Genomic DNA, 16618 nt, shown 5'->3' on the forward strand with positions numbered 1-16618 from the left:
ATCTTCCTCTAAAAAATCAAAAATGTTTTGGAGAGTTCCAGGTCAAGCACAAGTCCTTCACTAAATATTGTGAAACCTCGTAATTTTAATTGCCTGTTGTCCAAAAGGCCCATGTTGAGAAGCAATTTGACAACATGTGATTCACCAGCTTAGACTCACTTGGGCTTTGTTCTGTGTTCCACAATTCCTCTGGAATGTATCCCAGATTTTCACTGCCACTCCTCTGCCCGTTTTCCACATCGCCATCTTTTTTCTTCTCAGCTGAAACTTTTCTAGAAAACAAAAAGGTGTCATTACAAGTTCACCATGCTGGGAGAACTCTTGCCTAGCAGACTACAGAGAAAAAAGTGCATGTCTTACTTCCCAAAATAATAGGTGCAAAACATATCTGGACCTCTCAAGCAATTAGCTGGCACAAATCCTGTTCCATCTAAGTACTGTCCATGGAATTCTGTTTGGAAAGTTTCCATCAGCTGCAGTATCAGAAAGCACAAAAATAAAGCAACCTTCAAAGAGTGAGGACTCTCTTCCAGATCACAGGTTTTGTAGAAAGTTAATTTTGATCTCTGATTCTGAATTGCAGGATATTTAGGGGCCCGATAATGGAACACCAACCAGGTCACTTATGACAGCTCATCATTTTGGTGCCCAGTTGCAAAAACAAAGCATGTCCTCTCACATCCCCCCAGCCAGCTCCCAAGTGATTTGTCTGTACACTCCAGAATTAATCTTTCACTCTGAAATTCACTTTACCCATGAGAGAAATTCCTTGGTTAAAGTTACACATCTCTGAATTTGCAGAGTGGTGCCCTCACAGCTGCACAGGGAGAGAATGGTGCTTTTTTACCCAAAACTCTGATGTTAGAAGAGATGCTACTCTTGATCTCTTGCTCTCTGGGCCCCTCTCCAGGATAGTCCCAGGTCCACCTCTGCCTAGGTTTGAGGTGTGGCAAGAACAAATCGACTGTGGCAAACCAGGAATTTTCAGTGGGAAGGGGTGTTCGTGATGTTTGTAGAAACTGCTGCGTGTCCTTGTACAAACATTGTAGTGAGGGTTGGGCTCTGCTCCCGGGGAACAGGGACAGGAGGAGAGGGAACGGCCTCAGGCTGGGCCAGGGGAGGCTCAGGGTGGACAGCAGCAGGAATTTCCCCATGGAAAGGGAGCTCAGGCCTTGGCAGGGGCTGCCCAGGGAGGTTTGGAGTGCCCATCCCTGGAGGTGTCCCAGGAAGGGCTGGAGGTGGCACTCGGTGCTCTGGGCTGGGGACAAGGTGGGCATCAGGAACAGCTGGGCCTCGCTGGGCTGGGAGGGCTTTTCCAACCTCAGGGATTCCATGATTCTGTAATTCTACTTTTTTTTATGTTTAGTAGGAACCACTTTGCAGGCCCACAGAGCATCAGAGGGGCGTTACTAATGCACACACAAATCTGGTGAGCCAGCCATCAACTATGGGGCTTTTTTAGGAGACAAACAGGTTAGATACCACTAAGAAACCTGCCACGGTTGCTAGAAGACAAAAGCAATTGTTTGGGGCTACCACCCCCACATGTTACATGACACTGTGCAGCCTCTTTTATCTGATCCTTAGATCCCAACAAACTCAGTGGAATAGCCAAATAAAAAGCAGCTACAAAAAAAAGAAAGGTGTGGGAGGTATAGGAAGATAGCCAGCCAAGTTAAAAATAAAGGTGGGAAATAAACCAGTGTATGTTTGGTCTCACTACTTCTTTGCTACTACAGCAATGCAGCTTCCAAAATCTGGACAAGCATCGCTCTTTTTACTGCAGGGAGGTTCCCCCCAAGGAAAAAAACACAGAGCCTACAAAATCTGTGATTGTTAATAATCCTTGTGAGTTCAGAGTCATTGTTCAGACATGCTGAAACTTTGCAAAGCTGTCAGCACTGAGTCTCCGAGTCCAAACTGAGCATCAGAGAGTGACCTTATCCCAGTTTTCTTAACTTAAAGTGTAAGCAAGGTTTGTAAAGTCAGTGAGACAGCTCATGTTTAAAGTTAATGGAGAAATAATAACTATATTGTACTGAGAGCTAAAAACATGCATTCTGCCATGAAGGTAGAATTGTATCTGCCCAGACCAGATGCAAAAGCATAGAGGGAAAGTAAAGTTATGCCCTATTGTCAACCTACTCAGGTTGTCTGAAAGAAAGCACTGCAGATCCACAACAGCAAGGCAGGGATTGGGAAGGACATGGACCTGAATGTTCCAGACCCCACTGCTGGGCAGGTCCTTCCCTGCATTTCAGCTGTTTTTTCCTTAGTAGGGTTGATCTTTGTGGAAGTTTTTGGGATTCTGAACCAAGTCAGAATCCAAGCAATCCCTGCTGATTTAGTCCTGCCCTATTTATACAGCTGCATTTGGCAAAATGATGACTTTAGCCCCACAAAGTAAGAAATCACACAGAAGTTTACATGTATGGCATGGCATAATAAGCATCATTTCCTTAGGAGAAAACAGAGGGTATCTAATTTCCTTATTTTGTTTCCTATCAATAAAGTGCTCTACAAATGGAAATCTGTCAACAGACCTCCACAAACTTTCCCCACAAGAGGCTGCTAATGAAACTGGGAGTTACTGATGTGCCAGGCAACGGGCTGGAACATTTTGTAAACTCATTAAGGGACGGGGAGTTAAAAGCCCCACAAGCGTAGGCAGAGGATGAATTTACAATGCTGCCCAAGTATAAATAATAATATAAATAACCCCACTGCCATGGCTGTCACAGCCACACAGGTGCTGATAAAAAGGATCTTAATGCCAAGAGCCACCCGTTATTGATTTCTAAAGTTTTCCAGCTCAGTGCAATCATGGTCCAATGGCTTTGTACGGAAACAAATCCGACAATCACTGGAGGAGGCGCTGATACCCATAAACGGAGCAGCTTTATTAATTTTTTATAGAATTATATAATAGCTTGGGCTGGAAGAAACCTTAAAGGTCACCTCGCTCCAAGCCCCTGCCGTGGGCAGGGACACCTTCCACTACCCCAGGATGCTCCAAGCCCCAGTGTCCAGCCTGGGGCTTGGACAGAGAGTCCACAACCTCTCTCGGCAACCTGTGCCAGTGCCTCACCAGCCTCGCAGTCAAGAACTTCTTCTTAATATCTAATCTAAACCTGCACTCTAAACCCCCTTTTTACCGGTTTATCCAGCCTTAAAAGAGCCGGGGAGCCGGTGGGATTTGCCTGCCCCGCTCCGGGGCTCCGCCGCTGCCAGAGCCAGCCGCGCTGCCGGTCTGGCAGTGACACCCTGTGGCGGCGGCGGCAATCGCCCAGCGGGCTCTGGTCGCCAGCCATCCTCCTCTGCCTTCCCGGGGACACCTGGGGGCACAGCCAGCTCCGAGAGATTCGCTCTGTCTTTTAGGTTTAACAGAGCGTCTGCTCAATTTGTCACCTCTGCGCTGGATCCATCAGCGAGGCGGCGCTTTGGGATTTTGATGGGGCTTTGATGGGGTTTTCACCATTGAGGGATCAGAGTTCGCAGGCTGCTGCGAGCTCTGGCGCTCGCCTTTCATCCCTAAGGTCAGTCCCCTCCCCTGGATGCTGTCCCCCATCCCTCTGCTGTCCCCACAAGCTCACACAGCCCGGCAGCACCGGGAGTTCTGGGATGATGGATGCCAGGACAAGGACACTGGCACGAACCTTTTGCCACCCTGCAGCAGCCTCAAAAAGTCCACTGAACACAAAAAGTTTTCCCACATCATCTGACCTACCTTATTTCATTTTGGTAAGTAGACTCTGAAAAAGAAAAGGAAAAAAAAAAGTGTTTAAAATGCAGGAAACTAAAATACAAAACTTCTGTAAATTCTCTAAGAGCATGCCCTGAGTTCTAGCTACCCCAGGAGCATCTCTCCACCCCGTTTACAAAATTGGGCAGCCCTGTAGAGGAGCTTACATGGAAACTGGAATGAGGCACGCAGCACTGAAAATATTCTTTAATAAAGACCCTTTAAATGTCTTTAAAAGTGAATGTACTCCCAAAAAACATGATCCCCTGGTGGTTAATGTGAAGGGCTGACACTGATTGCTCCGGAATCAATTTATGAGAGAAGCAGGATGGAGAAATTAAGGAGCATCTTAAACAGGTCATAGTTAAGAGCAGGATCTGCCTGCTCACTCTTCTGCTTGCAGGTCTTTACATAGCACCAGAGCTGACACAAGTAGATTTATATCTAACCAAAGATATTTTTTAATGTATAGACCAACTGTGAAGGTCCACTCACCTCTCCTCTTTAGGCAGCAGCGCACAGCGACCACAATAATAACGATCAGGAGAACAATACCAAGAAATGAAAGCACAACTGCAACTACAATAACCCAGGTGCTCCTGTTGTCTTCACTGTAATCATTTTCTGTTAAATCAAATGGAGAAACATTGGACTATCAGAGCCTCAAAACATCCTTTCCAGAATATTTACCTTTTCTGTGAGATGCTATTAAGTGCTTGGTGAATATTTAACAAGGAGTCTGTGTTTTCCAAATGACAGACTCTGTATTTATGGATGGCACCCAAGAACTTAAAATATTCCCGAATTCAAATCCTTTATTGCAGTTGCAACTTTTCCCACTGCTACTTCTCCTCCGAAAAACACAGGGTTGCAATCTTGTAGCTTAACTTTATTTTATAATTACACCAGGCCCCCCAGAGTCCTTTGGAGACACTTGGGGAGAGGTGTTAAGATTCAATTTAGGTGTCCATACTGCAGATATTGAGTGTCTTGCCTGGCTGCTCTTGTCAGTGGAGAGAAAATAGGTATTTTGGGCTACAATTAATTTGACCAAATGTGTATTTGTCCCTTTCAATAAGCTGAACTGATCTGAAAAAATGTCCATTTCTCCCCACAAACCAGAGTTGTAAGTGATTAGTAAACTTGGTGATCTCTAGCCTGGAAATATGATTTTCTAATCAACTCTGTCTTGGGATTTCCCTCAATGATTTCAACAAGTGTTTGATTTTGGGATGTGCTTGGGGGGACACCTGTTCCCCATTTAAGAGCCCCAAAGAGCAAAACCTGTGAGTTTTGCTGACTGTGAGCTACTGACCCATCTTCTCTACAGCATTCTCACATTTAACTTATTCCTTCATCTTTGCTGTAGTCTACAGGGTTAAATAAGGGGATTTAAGGATGATTCAGTGTCTTGCTGAAATCAGTTGCTATGACCAAACAGGGCTCCCACGTGCAACGAATTTTAAAAATATCTTGCATTTAGAATTATAGAATCATGGAATGATTTGGGTTGGAAGGGACCTCAAAGATCACTCAGTTCCAGCCCCTGCCATGGGCAGGGACACCTCCCACTCTCCCAGGTTGATCCAAACCCTGTCCAGCCTGGCACTTCCAGGGATGGGTAATATTTCTCAGGCAGCTGGATGTACAAGGAAGATGTCAGTTCTGATTTCCATGTCATCCTGCCCCTTGGTTTGACCAAATATTCCAGAAGCACCACCACTTTGGCTACCCCTTGGAAAGCAACCCCAAAACACTTTTGGCAGTTGTTTAGAAACAATCTTCCAACCCAAATTACAGGTGTGAGTCACATCCAAATTTGGCACAGCTCTGTCCCATGGGCTTATGAATGTCTTTTCCTCATTAGAGGTCCCAATTAACAACTCCATGGCCACACTTGGCTCGCAGCCTCTGGGAAAGGTACAGCAGGAGGGAGGGTGACTGGGAGCTGCTCAAGGTCGGGGCAATTCCCCTGACATGGGAACCAGCTTTACCTATGGCAGGCAATAAACTAAATCCTTTCTATCTACAAATTTTCCTGGGTGTGTGTTTGGGGTTTGGAGGTTTCAGACTGCAAAGATTCAGTACCAGAGCCTCCTACAAAGCTTGAACCTCTGCCAGGAATCTGCATTCCCCAAAGCTCAGGTCATTATCCTTAAGGAATTTGTTCCAGTCTTCTCTAACCCTAATGCTCAATCAGCATGTTTAGAATGTCTTCTATTAGGAAAAAAAAAGCACTCAGTAACCCAAAAAAGCAGAAAATCCTGTAGGCTGGCATCAACTGATGATAAACTTGTTCCTAGTATTTCTATCTAGAAGTACTGCAACACGTATCTACATTTTAGCGTATTTTGTTCCATTGAGATGCCACAGGGATTTCAAGATGACTAAAATATGAAAGACAGCTAAATAGCTAGAGCAGAAAGCTTAACCCTAATGAGAAGGGAGGAGTTAAACACACCTGCACCGGCCCATTCCTGCAGGCTGGCTGCCACACCAAGGTATTTCACTCCCTGTCAGGGTCAGGTTATGTGCCAAGAGATTTATGGAGCTGAAGCCAGAAGGACAGGGTACAACACAAACATTTCCCAGCACTTCAGCCTTTTAGTGTCTGCAGTTTTGGAGGATGCAGAAAGAAACTGGAGCTGGTGTGGATGAGGAGCTGCCAGGTGAACACACAAGCAGGGCTGCAAGGGAGGGGCACTAAATCCAAGCCAAGTTACATGAAGTGGACAGAGCCACTTCCTCATTCCACAGGGCCCATCCTCTGCTGCTATCCCGACCTCTGGCTCCTCCCAAAGTTTTCTAAACATTTACTTTGACAAAGTGTCTGCAGAAAAGGGGATTTTCCCTGGCAGGTGCTGGTGACCAGTGAGGAATGAGAGACTCGAAAAACCTGCATGTGGCTTCTTGGACACTTTGGAGCTTTCTGGCAGAGTTCAAAAGCAAAGGAAGTCTAGGCTTGTGGGAGACTCTCTGTCCTCATCTTCTGCAGGTGAAAAGCCACAGGAATTCAACACCAAAGCCAAAGATGGCTTGGACCCAGCTAAGGGACTCCACCACGGATCCCATTCCCCAGTCACAGCTCTGTGAGTGCATCTCCTGGGATAACTCTGCAGGAGTTCCCAAATTTCGGACTCAGCCAAACACCACTGGGGGCGAGGTAACTCTGCAGGAAGAGCAAGTGACATAAAAATGCATCACTTTTTAAGGAAAGACTGACCCAGAGGGGCAGGAAGGTCGGACACTCCCTCACTAGGAGCTGGCTGGTTTGAGAGGGCTCAGATTTTTGGTAGTTGTTGTATTGCTTGAGAGGAACAAGGAGGAATCTGATTCCCCAAGCTTTTAAGTGAAGGGGGAAAATGACATTGCAGTAGTTTTGGGAAGGATTTTTTTACATGTTTGAAGCTGGTTGTGTTCTTTGCCGACAGCCAACTAAGGCTGAGCCTGTATATGAAAATGGGGACAGCTCTGAGATTTTGAGTGTGATATATACATTATATACCTTCCTCTGTCGTGAATGCCATGCTTTTATTTCATTCTGATCATTTAAAGACTTCAGATTCTGCTATCCTGCCAAATTTTGAGTGCCTGCTGCTGCTGCACAATGGTATTTCCAAAGAGAAATGAATGATGGTCCTATACAATCACTAATTATACACTAATAGTGCTTCATGACATCTGTTTTTCTCCTCTTCTGATTTGCAGTGAGTAGCTATGGAAACACCACAAATGAGTAGGCAGGGGAATTTATTAATTTCCTCAGGATAGTCCTATTTTGCTTAGTCAGTAATTAAGATCAATGTGACTACAAAAGGCCGTATTAGGAGTGGTAAAATGACCTTTTCCAACTGCATTACCAAGCAAGCACTTCTGAAAAAGGCCTGCTAATAATAATTCATACTGAAAACAAAGGGCACAGCTACTCAATCTTCTCAGTTGTTTATGTGTCAAAATGTCTACCAAACCCCTCATTGATACCCTGTACGGATGTTTTGTATGGGCCATGTTCACCCGTTGCAGAAGGAGAATCAGTTCATCAAGAGAAGCTGTCAGCATGATTACAACCTTGGTGAAAATATTTAGAGTTCTCAAAGGCCTTGCTAACTGCTCTGGAGAGATTTGCACGAAATCCAGGCTTGGATTGAAGCAACTTTGAATTTCCTTAAGTAAAAGTCAGTAAAAAGCAACCTAATGCACTGCTCAAAAAATTCCATATCTGTTAGTACAGAAATTATTCCTGTGTGCAGGAACTGAGAGGGTTTTTTCCCCAAGTCAGGGTAAAACTGGTATTGGATATCATGGAGAACAATTTCACATGAGGGTTTGGCTTTGTACGAAATTAAGTTAATATGGCAGGCATGGTCTGATCAAGGATATTTAAGATCCAAATTCCTTAGGTGTTTTCTTGGTCAAGGAGCACAGGCTGGTTTCCTAGCAGGGAATCCCCAGGAGTCAGAGGCAGATTATTTGTCAGAGGCTTTGTTTGTCTTACTCAGTCCTCCACTGGGCTTCATGGTTCATTAGACTGGTACCAGTGCATTTAACCCTACCTATACATCAGGCTGTGACTCCTGGCTCTGAATTCCACCTGTGCACACCCCAGAGGATTTCATTTGCAAATAAAAGACTTTTTAAAACAAAACAAACCGGACCAAAAGGCGCAGCTCTGAGTACAGGCGGTACAGTACGGGAAAAGTACAACAACAAACATTCACTTACCCGCAGCAGAGTTGTCAAAAATAAGAGTTACAGTTGCATTCTGAGGGCTGGGGAGTGCTTCTATGTCAGCTAAACAAGTCAAAACCTCAGTGTCCGTCGGAGTCAGAGTTAAGGTGCTCAGGGCATTGTGGAGGCCATTAGATCCTGGACTTTGCTGGTTAACATAGCTCGACTTATCAAGGAAAGAGTCATTTGTCATCCAGGTAATGTCTGGAGCCGGAGCCCATCCTAAGGCTTCACAAACAATCTCAATTGTTTGGTTCTCTTTTACTGTTAAGGTGCTATTTTTGATGAGTAAAGATCCATTAACTGTGGGAGGGAAAAGATGTTTTTGTTCCTTCAGAATGTTTCTTGGCATTGCTTTCCTGCTGGTAGCTTTAAATCTTATCTCGCTACCCAGAAATAGCTATGCCTTGAGATATGGAGTGGAAAACAACCATTATTAACACAGATATACCACATGCATGATGGAAGCGTGCAGTCATTTCAACTGCATGGGCCCATTACCCAATATGTCTAAAGCACAAGTCTCAACTTTCAGTACCTTTCCAATAAAAAGCAGGAAATTGTACTTTTTAGCCATCTTGATGTATTTCCAGCTGAAGGAAATACGAAACATGAACATGATGAAAGAACAGTGTTTCTCTCTAAGTTTTAAATATGCTCAGGTCATAAGAAAAGGTTTACAGGTAGGTGATGAGATGTTACCACTGCACCAAGCACCTCCTTGACAAATGGGTAGTGCCTGGTGGTGAGATCCTGCTTACCTGGCTGGAGTCTGATAAGGAATAAGAGATGAAACAGGAAAAAACAGGGGCAGTTATAACCCTTGTTATTGGCACTCTGAGTGTGACTAAAATCTGCTTGGACAGGAAAATTAAGATGAGGAGGGCAGGAGGCAAAGCATGATAAAAGAGAGCATGTATTCCTTCCCAGGGATAATTTGAGCAATTCCTCAGAGGATTCCTTTAAGTGTAGCACAATAAAACAGCTTTTTGTTGGCGGCTATACACACCTTGAACAGAAAGAAAAGCAAAGTTGTTCTCGCTGGGTTGCTGGATGCTGCACTCAATCCTCCCAGAGTCACTCAGCTGCGTGTTGTGGATGATCAGCTCTGAGGTAAACTCGTTGCCAGTGGTGTAGTTGTGGGAGGTGAAGCGGTCAGTGGTTTCAACAGAGCCCTGGGAGTTGATGACAGTGAGGACAGGGCTGCCCTTGGACAGCCAGATGAGGACTTTCCACCCTGCAGACACCGTGCAGTTGAACCGGGCCTCTGAGCCAGCCAGGACTGTGGCATTGTCAGGGCCTTTTGTGATGGAGTAACAAAAGCCCAGACCTGCAAGGGAACAAAAATCAGTCCATAAACACATATACACCACCAACAGAGGTGGTTGTGTAGTGTAAAACATCTTAACCAGTTCAGAGATGGAGATGTGAAATCTCATCTTTCAGATCCTGCTTAGATCAAGTGGTTTTTTCTTTAAAAATGCCTTTAATTATCTCATCTCTCCTTCTCCCACTCCAAAATCACCTGTTTCTCTTCAGTAATTCGCTGACTACCATTCTGCTGGCAAAAAAAAATTCCACTTTTAAATAGGAAAATACACGAGTTGCTTAGACTTTAAATAATTAAAGGAGTGTGTAACTGGTCCCTTTTCCATATCTTGGATTGCCACTGATTTTTTACAGCCCCACCACTTATCCTTCTGTGCTCTTTCCCCTATTCCTCAATCATTCATCACATACATTGTGATGTATTTCTTCTAAAGCCTTTGTCAGGCTTTCTGTTAACTAGAGGTGCTGTAACTCCTTAGTTTTCATTCCTTGAAAGGTAGTATGAATTTTGGCTAATATTTTTCAGAGCTGACAGCTCCTAACAAAGTCATTCTGTTTTTTTTTTTCCTCCTCCTGGACCCAGGGCCTCCCATTGCCAACTCCACCAATTGCACAGGGCCTCATCCAGGAATATTTTGAGTCCAAGGATGGACATTTCACTCTCTGCAGACCAAGCAGTCCTGACAGGAGGATCAGCCTCACCAGTGAGCTTGTCACGACTTCCTAGGGAACATTCCTGCTGACAGAGCATCAGGACTGCCCCAATGCTTCCAGCTGAACTCGGCATGATGACAGCAATTAGACACCACAGTCCACAGCAGACTAATTAAAACCTCGTGCCTGCAAATCTGGCCTGAGAATAAGTGCTCAATTATGTTCCAGAGAAAGGAAGTCTGAAATGGTCATCGCTGCCTTGCTAAGAGTATTCAGGACAATGAAGTCATTTTTAAAGGTTTCGTTCACACCAAGTTTTTTAGGTAGCTTATTCATTAATGGATTAGCTATAAATTACTGAAAAAGAATATTTTGCTTTCAGTCAGCAGCTGATGTGAGAAAGGAAGGACCTGCTGTATTGTTCACACAACAGGGGTGTTTGATGGTTGTAGAAATGGAACCAGAGCCCAGTCTCAGCGATGACACTGCAACCAGTGCCTCAGTGAATTGCACCCAGGACGAAGAGTCTGGAATCTCACTGCTCCATTGTCCAGACCCTTTTGCAGTTCCAGCCCACATTTAACCTGGGCACTCTATATCCAACCAGGTTTGTGCCAGGAATTGTTCTTTAATATAAACAGCTCTTCTCTTTCCTCCCACCTGCTGCAAGCATTTACAGACTTCTTTGTTTTGCAGGATTGTACAAACCTCGCTCTCCCTGGTTCTCTGTATGGCTGACTCTGAGTCCTCTCATGTTTACAAAAATCTTCACAAAAATTTTTCACCTCCCTGGGTTATGCTACCTCTGCCATGCACCTCAATCTGCGAAGTATATCTGTGTGTGAGCAACAAAACATTAAATGAAAAGCAAACTTTACCTACTCCGATAATTAATAAAGCCAGATAAGATTAAGTAAACCATATTTCTGTTCAAATTAAAATTTACCCACTCTGCCCCTCTTCATGCAAACTGTTCTTTGTGCACTTGGAATTTATTTCCATGCCTGCGCAAACACTTCACTTTTTCAAGGAGCCGTGGTTTGCCAGGACTCTGAATAAATGATGCAACTTTCAGGACAATGCTTGCTGTTAATTAATCATTGAAATTTATCCCTAAACAGGAATAATCAGTGATAATTGGCTCTAAAAATAATTGGCTTTTGCTTTCTTCAGACATTCAGGGCAGTACAGGCAGGTAGGTATGAGTTCATTATTTATCTATGATAATTATCTTTTATCAATCCATAGGTAGGGTAGGATCTACATCTTCTTCCCCCAACCATGTCTGCTGGAGCAATAAATGGTCTTTCCCTGATTGCTGTCCCATAGGGAACAGGTCCCTGAGCCCTGCATTGGGGATCCTTTGGCAGGCAGAAGGAGTGGCACATAACCTTGCCTCCATTTAGATCCCAGCCCCAGCACAACCAATAAAGGAGTTTCACCAGCTTTCTCCACCTGTTGCCTGAATGGTTTTGGTGAGTTCACCTTTGCCTCTTTATCTTCTTGCTTTTATTGTTTATCCTGCACATGGAGTCCTGAACCAACAGCGTGTTCCATTGTCCGAGCCATGCACAAACACTGGTAAAGTCACTTGTGTGAGGTCAAAGAGGACATTCAGGACAGAAATGGGATCTAAACTCAGCTACCAATGCCTTAAGCCAGTGCTGGAAGTCCTTTTGCTGGACCTTGCTTCATGCACTGGGGAGAAAATGTTAGTACTGGTTTCATTTACATCCTGCTTCAAAAATACCTTGCAGATGGTTGCTTTTAAGCAAATTAAGGCCTCAGGCTAGATTTTCATTGCACTTTACAGGAATTACGTGTTCAGCTCTTAACAGCTGTTTTAACATCTGCTTCCCCACACACGAGCAGGGAGACATCCCACCCAGGCAAACACCATCCCTGCAGCAGGGAAATGTTGGCCGTCTCCCTGATCACCCCTTGGCTTTTGAAGAACAAAGTGAGGACACCTTCTTTGAGGCACATCACTAATGTCTATGGAGCTGTCACCAGAGGTGAAAATTTCCTTAAATTAAATGCTTATGGTGTCCCAGATGCTCAGTCCCTCCCAGCAGCGTGCAGAGCACAAACCAACTCCTTTATGAGCTGGTGTTTTCCCTCCTCTGCCACACAAATTCACTGTCACACCACTGCAGGTTGTGAAGGAATGAAAACGCATCTTGTGCAGGATGATGCCAGCACTGAGGGAATCTTATTTGCCACAGAGCAGCCCTTGCCCTTCATCAGCAATGTTTTTTCTTCCACACTTGAGTTAACTCCAAAGGACCACTCTTCCATGCCGGAGTTTTCAACAACAAGGGCATTGAGATGTGGCTACCTTCTCTTCCTTCCCTCCTGTCCTCTGCTGGCTCTGTCTTTCCTCTTTTGTAAGTGACCTATTTGGATGCAGCACAGAGAAGGACAGCATGGGCTTATCCTTTTGCCATAATGATTCCTCTTTTTTTTTTCCAGCCTCATTATCGTATTTCAAAATAATCTCCCCCTCTATACCCATACTGCCCTTCCACAAATGCTGTTTTTCATCCTTCAGTTTTTGTATCTAATATCTCTCTTCCTCCCTTGCCCCTATGATCTGTTTGAATTCCTACATCTCTTTCCTTCCAGTCTCTTTGAAATTCTTTTCTCTCTTCACTTTTTCTTTAGTCTCTTCCTTGCCCCACACCTGTGGCCCACTGCTCCAGCCACAGCTCTGCTATGAACTGTTAAACAGACAACAATAAATAAATAAATAACAGCTCAAGTTTATTTCAAAACCCAACAGCCCTGCAGCTGAGCTTTTTGAAAGCCAAAGTAGGTGAGAGCTTGTCAAAGCCTGCAGAGAGGGACTGGCTTGTTCGCTTATGTTAACAAGATTTTTTAAATGCTTACAGGATGTTTCTGTCAAGTAATACCAGACTCCCGATGCTCAGCAACACTGATTTCCTCCCACCTGCACACAAACCTCTCCACAGCCCCCAGGCGAGTCTTCCTCTCTTCTCTTACTCACTGTTTGACAGCAGTCCCTGGTAGAACTTCCCAGTGCCCAAAAAGAAGAGATCCAGGGGCTTCCTGAGCCAATAATTGCTTCTGCACCTATGGATCTACCCTTTATGATATTTGTTTCTAGGTTTTTTCAGCCTGCTCGTAATTTGGGATCCCCCACACCCAGTGACCATGAGCTTTACTATTCAACTACAAGCTCTGAGAAAAGAACAGGCTTTGGCTCGCCTTAAACCTTCAGATACTTTTACTGCTTGCCACGAATTCTTTTTGTTATGAGAAACTGTGAATAATCATTTCACCATTCACTTCCATATAATTAATTATTTTAATACATTTTCACTATTTATTCTTTTTCACAAGCAGGAAAATATCCCAGTCTAATGAAGCCTCCTCATCCTTCCCTCACATGGATGCCCCATCCCTGGAAGTGTTCAAGGCTGGATGGAGCGTCGAGGAACCTGTTCTAGTGAAAGGTTGGAACTGGAAGATTTTTGAAGTCATTTCCAACCCAAACCCTCCTATGATTCTTTGATTCTCTACCTTTGATCAGCTCTGTCACACTTTGTAGCTTGCTCAAACCTAACCTGTCCTTTCTGTAGTGGAAGGGTTAAGAAGACAGCCAATATCCAAGATAAAACCTTTCTGTGGATTTACATAATGCCAGATTTCATTTTACCAGCCTTGCTGAAGACATTAAATGGTGAAATTTTCTCCCTTTTCCAGCAATTTTCTCTCTTTCCAAGACATCTATTCTTTTCCCCGCTAGACATTGCAGTTAAGAGATGCTTTGCATTGAATGCTTTCTCTGCCTTTATTACTTACTCATCTGGCATCACGACATTTTCTGGCAAATCTTCCAAGTCTCTTTTTGGATTTGGCTGCCCTAAGTAATTCTGCACCACTCGCAAAGTCTGCCACCTCACAGCTCCCTCCTCTTCACCAGGTTGTTGAATACCACACATCCCTGTGCAGCTCCACTGGGAACAGCACAGCTCAGAAAACTCAGTGTTTATTCCTGCATTGTGTTTCCTTTCACTGACTGTTAATCCATGACAATACCTTTCCCCTCATCCCACTGCAGCTCGTTCCTGTCAGAGCCTGTTAAAATTCCAGCTAGACTATAATTAAAATAAAAAATCAGCCTCATCTCCATTACCCAGCTAGTCACTTAATATTCACTTTTCCTCTAAAGCTTTGCCACCAAGACACTTTTAATCTGAATTGACTTTGAAACTCAGGCATGTGGAGTGCACATTGGTGGTAAACTAGCAAAGTGATAATTTGCACTTACTTCTGGAAGTAAAAAGCAGCTGCTGATATTGAGTTCTCTACAGATGCACTCTCAAAAGCAGTCCCAAACAGGAGGAAGAGAAAAACAAGGAGAGGGAGAAACTGGAAGTGAAAAAGGGCGGCCTCCCCATCTCCTCCCCACCCCACACACTGCTCAGTCCTTCACACTGAAGCACACTTTTAATCATCAGCTCATTCAGGCTTGAAATGCAAACATCCCCCTTTCCAACAGTTCAAATAATCCTACTCTGTGACTGACTGCTCAGTCTGAACTCATCAGCAAAGGCCATTTACACCACATTAAAATTAGTTCCCATATTTTGTCCGTGGTGGCTCATGTCACAGGTTATGAACGTGTCCTACCTGGCAGCGAGGCAGTCAGGATTAGGGGAAGTAAAATGGATTTCTGGAAGCTCTCCATTGGAGCATTCTCTCCTGGTCCCTGAGACAGGAAGCCACCAGTGGTCACTGCATGCTTGAGGAGAAGCTGAAGGACAGAACTTATCGAGAAACTCAGGAATGAGCCGCTGCTTTGGGTCCTGTGACAAGGCTGACTTTGTGTGACCTGTATCGCCAACAAGGGGAAAAGATTGAATGAGGGAGGGCTGGGAAGCAGAGCAGAATCTTTCCTCAAATAACTGTTTCAAAAGACACAGAGGAACTTTCTTCAGCAGAGAAAATTACTCCTGCAGATCTCACATCCCTTAGTCCCTCCTGGCTGTTACAACACTCCTGCTTCAGCACTGACAGGGCCAGGGCAGCTCCAGCTGCATCATTAAAGTTACTTGTGAGCAACTGGCAAAATAATTCTCTGAGCTGCTGCATTTGTGAGGCTGAGAAACATCAAAATCTCCTCCCAGCTCCCCCGACTGAGCCCTCAGAAAGGCTGATAGTGCAAAGAAGGTCCCCACAGTTATTCCTCAGAACGTGAGAGTGCCTTCTATACCCCAAAATAAACCACCAGCAGCTCTCCACCGTGGTCAGAAATAATATACTGGGTGTGAGACACCACCTTACTTCCGTATTTTCTGCTTTTTCAGTGTTCGTGATTCACCTGTGGGATATCATTCTCCTCCCCCTCAAAATATGTGGGAGAGGCTTTGACTGAGCTTGGTTTACAAACTCCTCGTCTGGGCAACCGAAGCTTGCCTTTATGAAAGGGACCCACGCCAGAAGATGGGGTTTTGTGGCCAGACCATATTTCTTGTCAGGAAAGTGTTTCTTGGTTCCAGGGGTGTTCTTTGTGGCAGCACTGTGCAGTGCATAAAAATTAGTGTCACCACAGAGACACCCTGAGTTTCCTGCTCAGCTGCAGCACCAGGCTGTGCCGGAGCTCCGTTCCCTGCCCGGAATCTGGCAGGCTCAGCCAGAATCTTGGGCCACATTTTCCTGTTTTTCAAGCTTTCAGTTTACCTTGGGAACCTACAGGACAGCCCTGTCATGAATCAATGTTTTAAGCCAAACCTGCGGGATGATTTCTTCACCTGCTCGTTCAAAGACTGGTTTGGGTCTTCCTAGTGCATTTTGAAAGGTTTGGGGGTTTTTAACCTCCACATTTTACGTATGGAGGAGTCCCCAGCAAGTGGGTGGGGAGGGAGGGTGACTGTGCACAGCCTGGAGGGATTTCTCCTTGCTCTGTCACTGTGACAGCTCTCGGCATATGCATAAACCAGTCAGGATTACAGGAGCAGGTATCATCTGTCATATGAAGTGAAACAGCCCGAGTAGAACACCTGGAAACAAATCCAAAACACAGGGCTGGGTCCCTTTTCCAGGAAGCTGTAACACCAAGCAGGATTTCCAGCCAGCGCAGCAGCCTTCATACCTCCACTTACAAATCCAGCTGCACCCAAAGCAATCTGAGCTGGGCAA

General features: G+C 44.8%; 1 protein-coding gene across 1 annotated transcript in view; it reads right to left on the reverse strand.

Moving 5' to 3' along the window:
- Positions 1 to 16618, reverse strand: part of IGSF5 (immunoglobulin superfamily member 5) — a 28877-nt gene that overhangs the window by 10949 nt on the left and 1310 nt on the right. The window contains exons 2-7 of the mRNA XM_032101091.1: positions 15110 to 15311; positions 9480 to 9800; positions 8465 to 8773; positions 4238 to 4366; positions 3728 to 3752; positions 160 to 272 (exon numbers count right to left, since the gene is read on the reverse strand). Coding sequence (XP_031956982.1) covers positions 160 to 272; positions 3728 to 3752; positions 4238 to 4366; positions 8465 to 8773; positions 9480 to 9800; positions 15110 to 15167 — 955 coding nt within the window. The 5' untranslated portion in view covers positions 15168 to 15311. The remainder of the gene's footprint in view (positions 1 to 159; positions 273 to 3727; positions 3753 to 4237; positions 4367 to 8464; positions 8774 to 9479; positions 9801 to 15109; positions 15312 to 16618) is intronic.

Source organism: Corvus moneduloides, chromosome 2, assembly GCF_009650955.1.
Source record: "Corvus moneduloides isolate bCorMon1 chromosome 2, bCorMon1.pri, whole genome shotgun sequence".
Taxonomy (NCBI): Eukaryota; Metazoa; Chordata; class Aves; order Passeriformes; family Corvidae; genus Corvus; species Corvus moneduloides.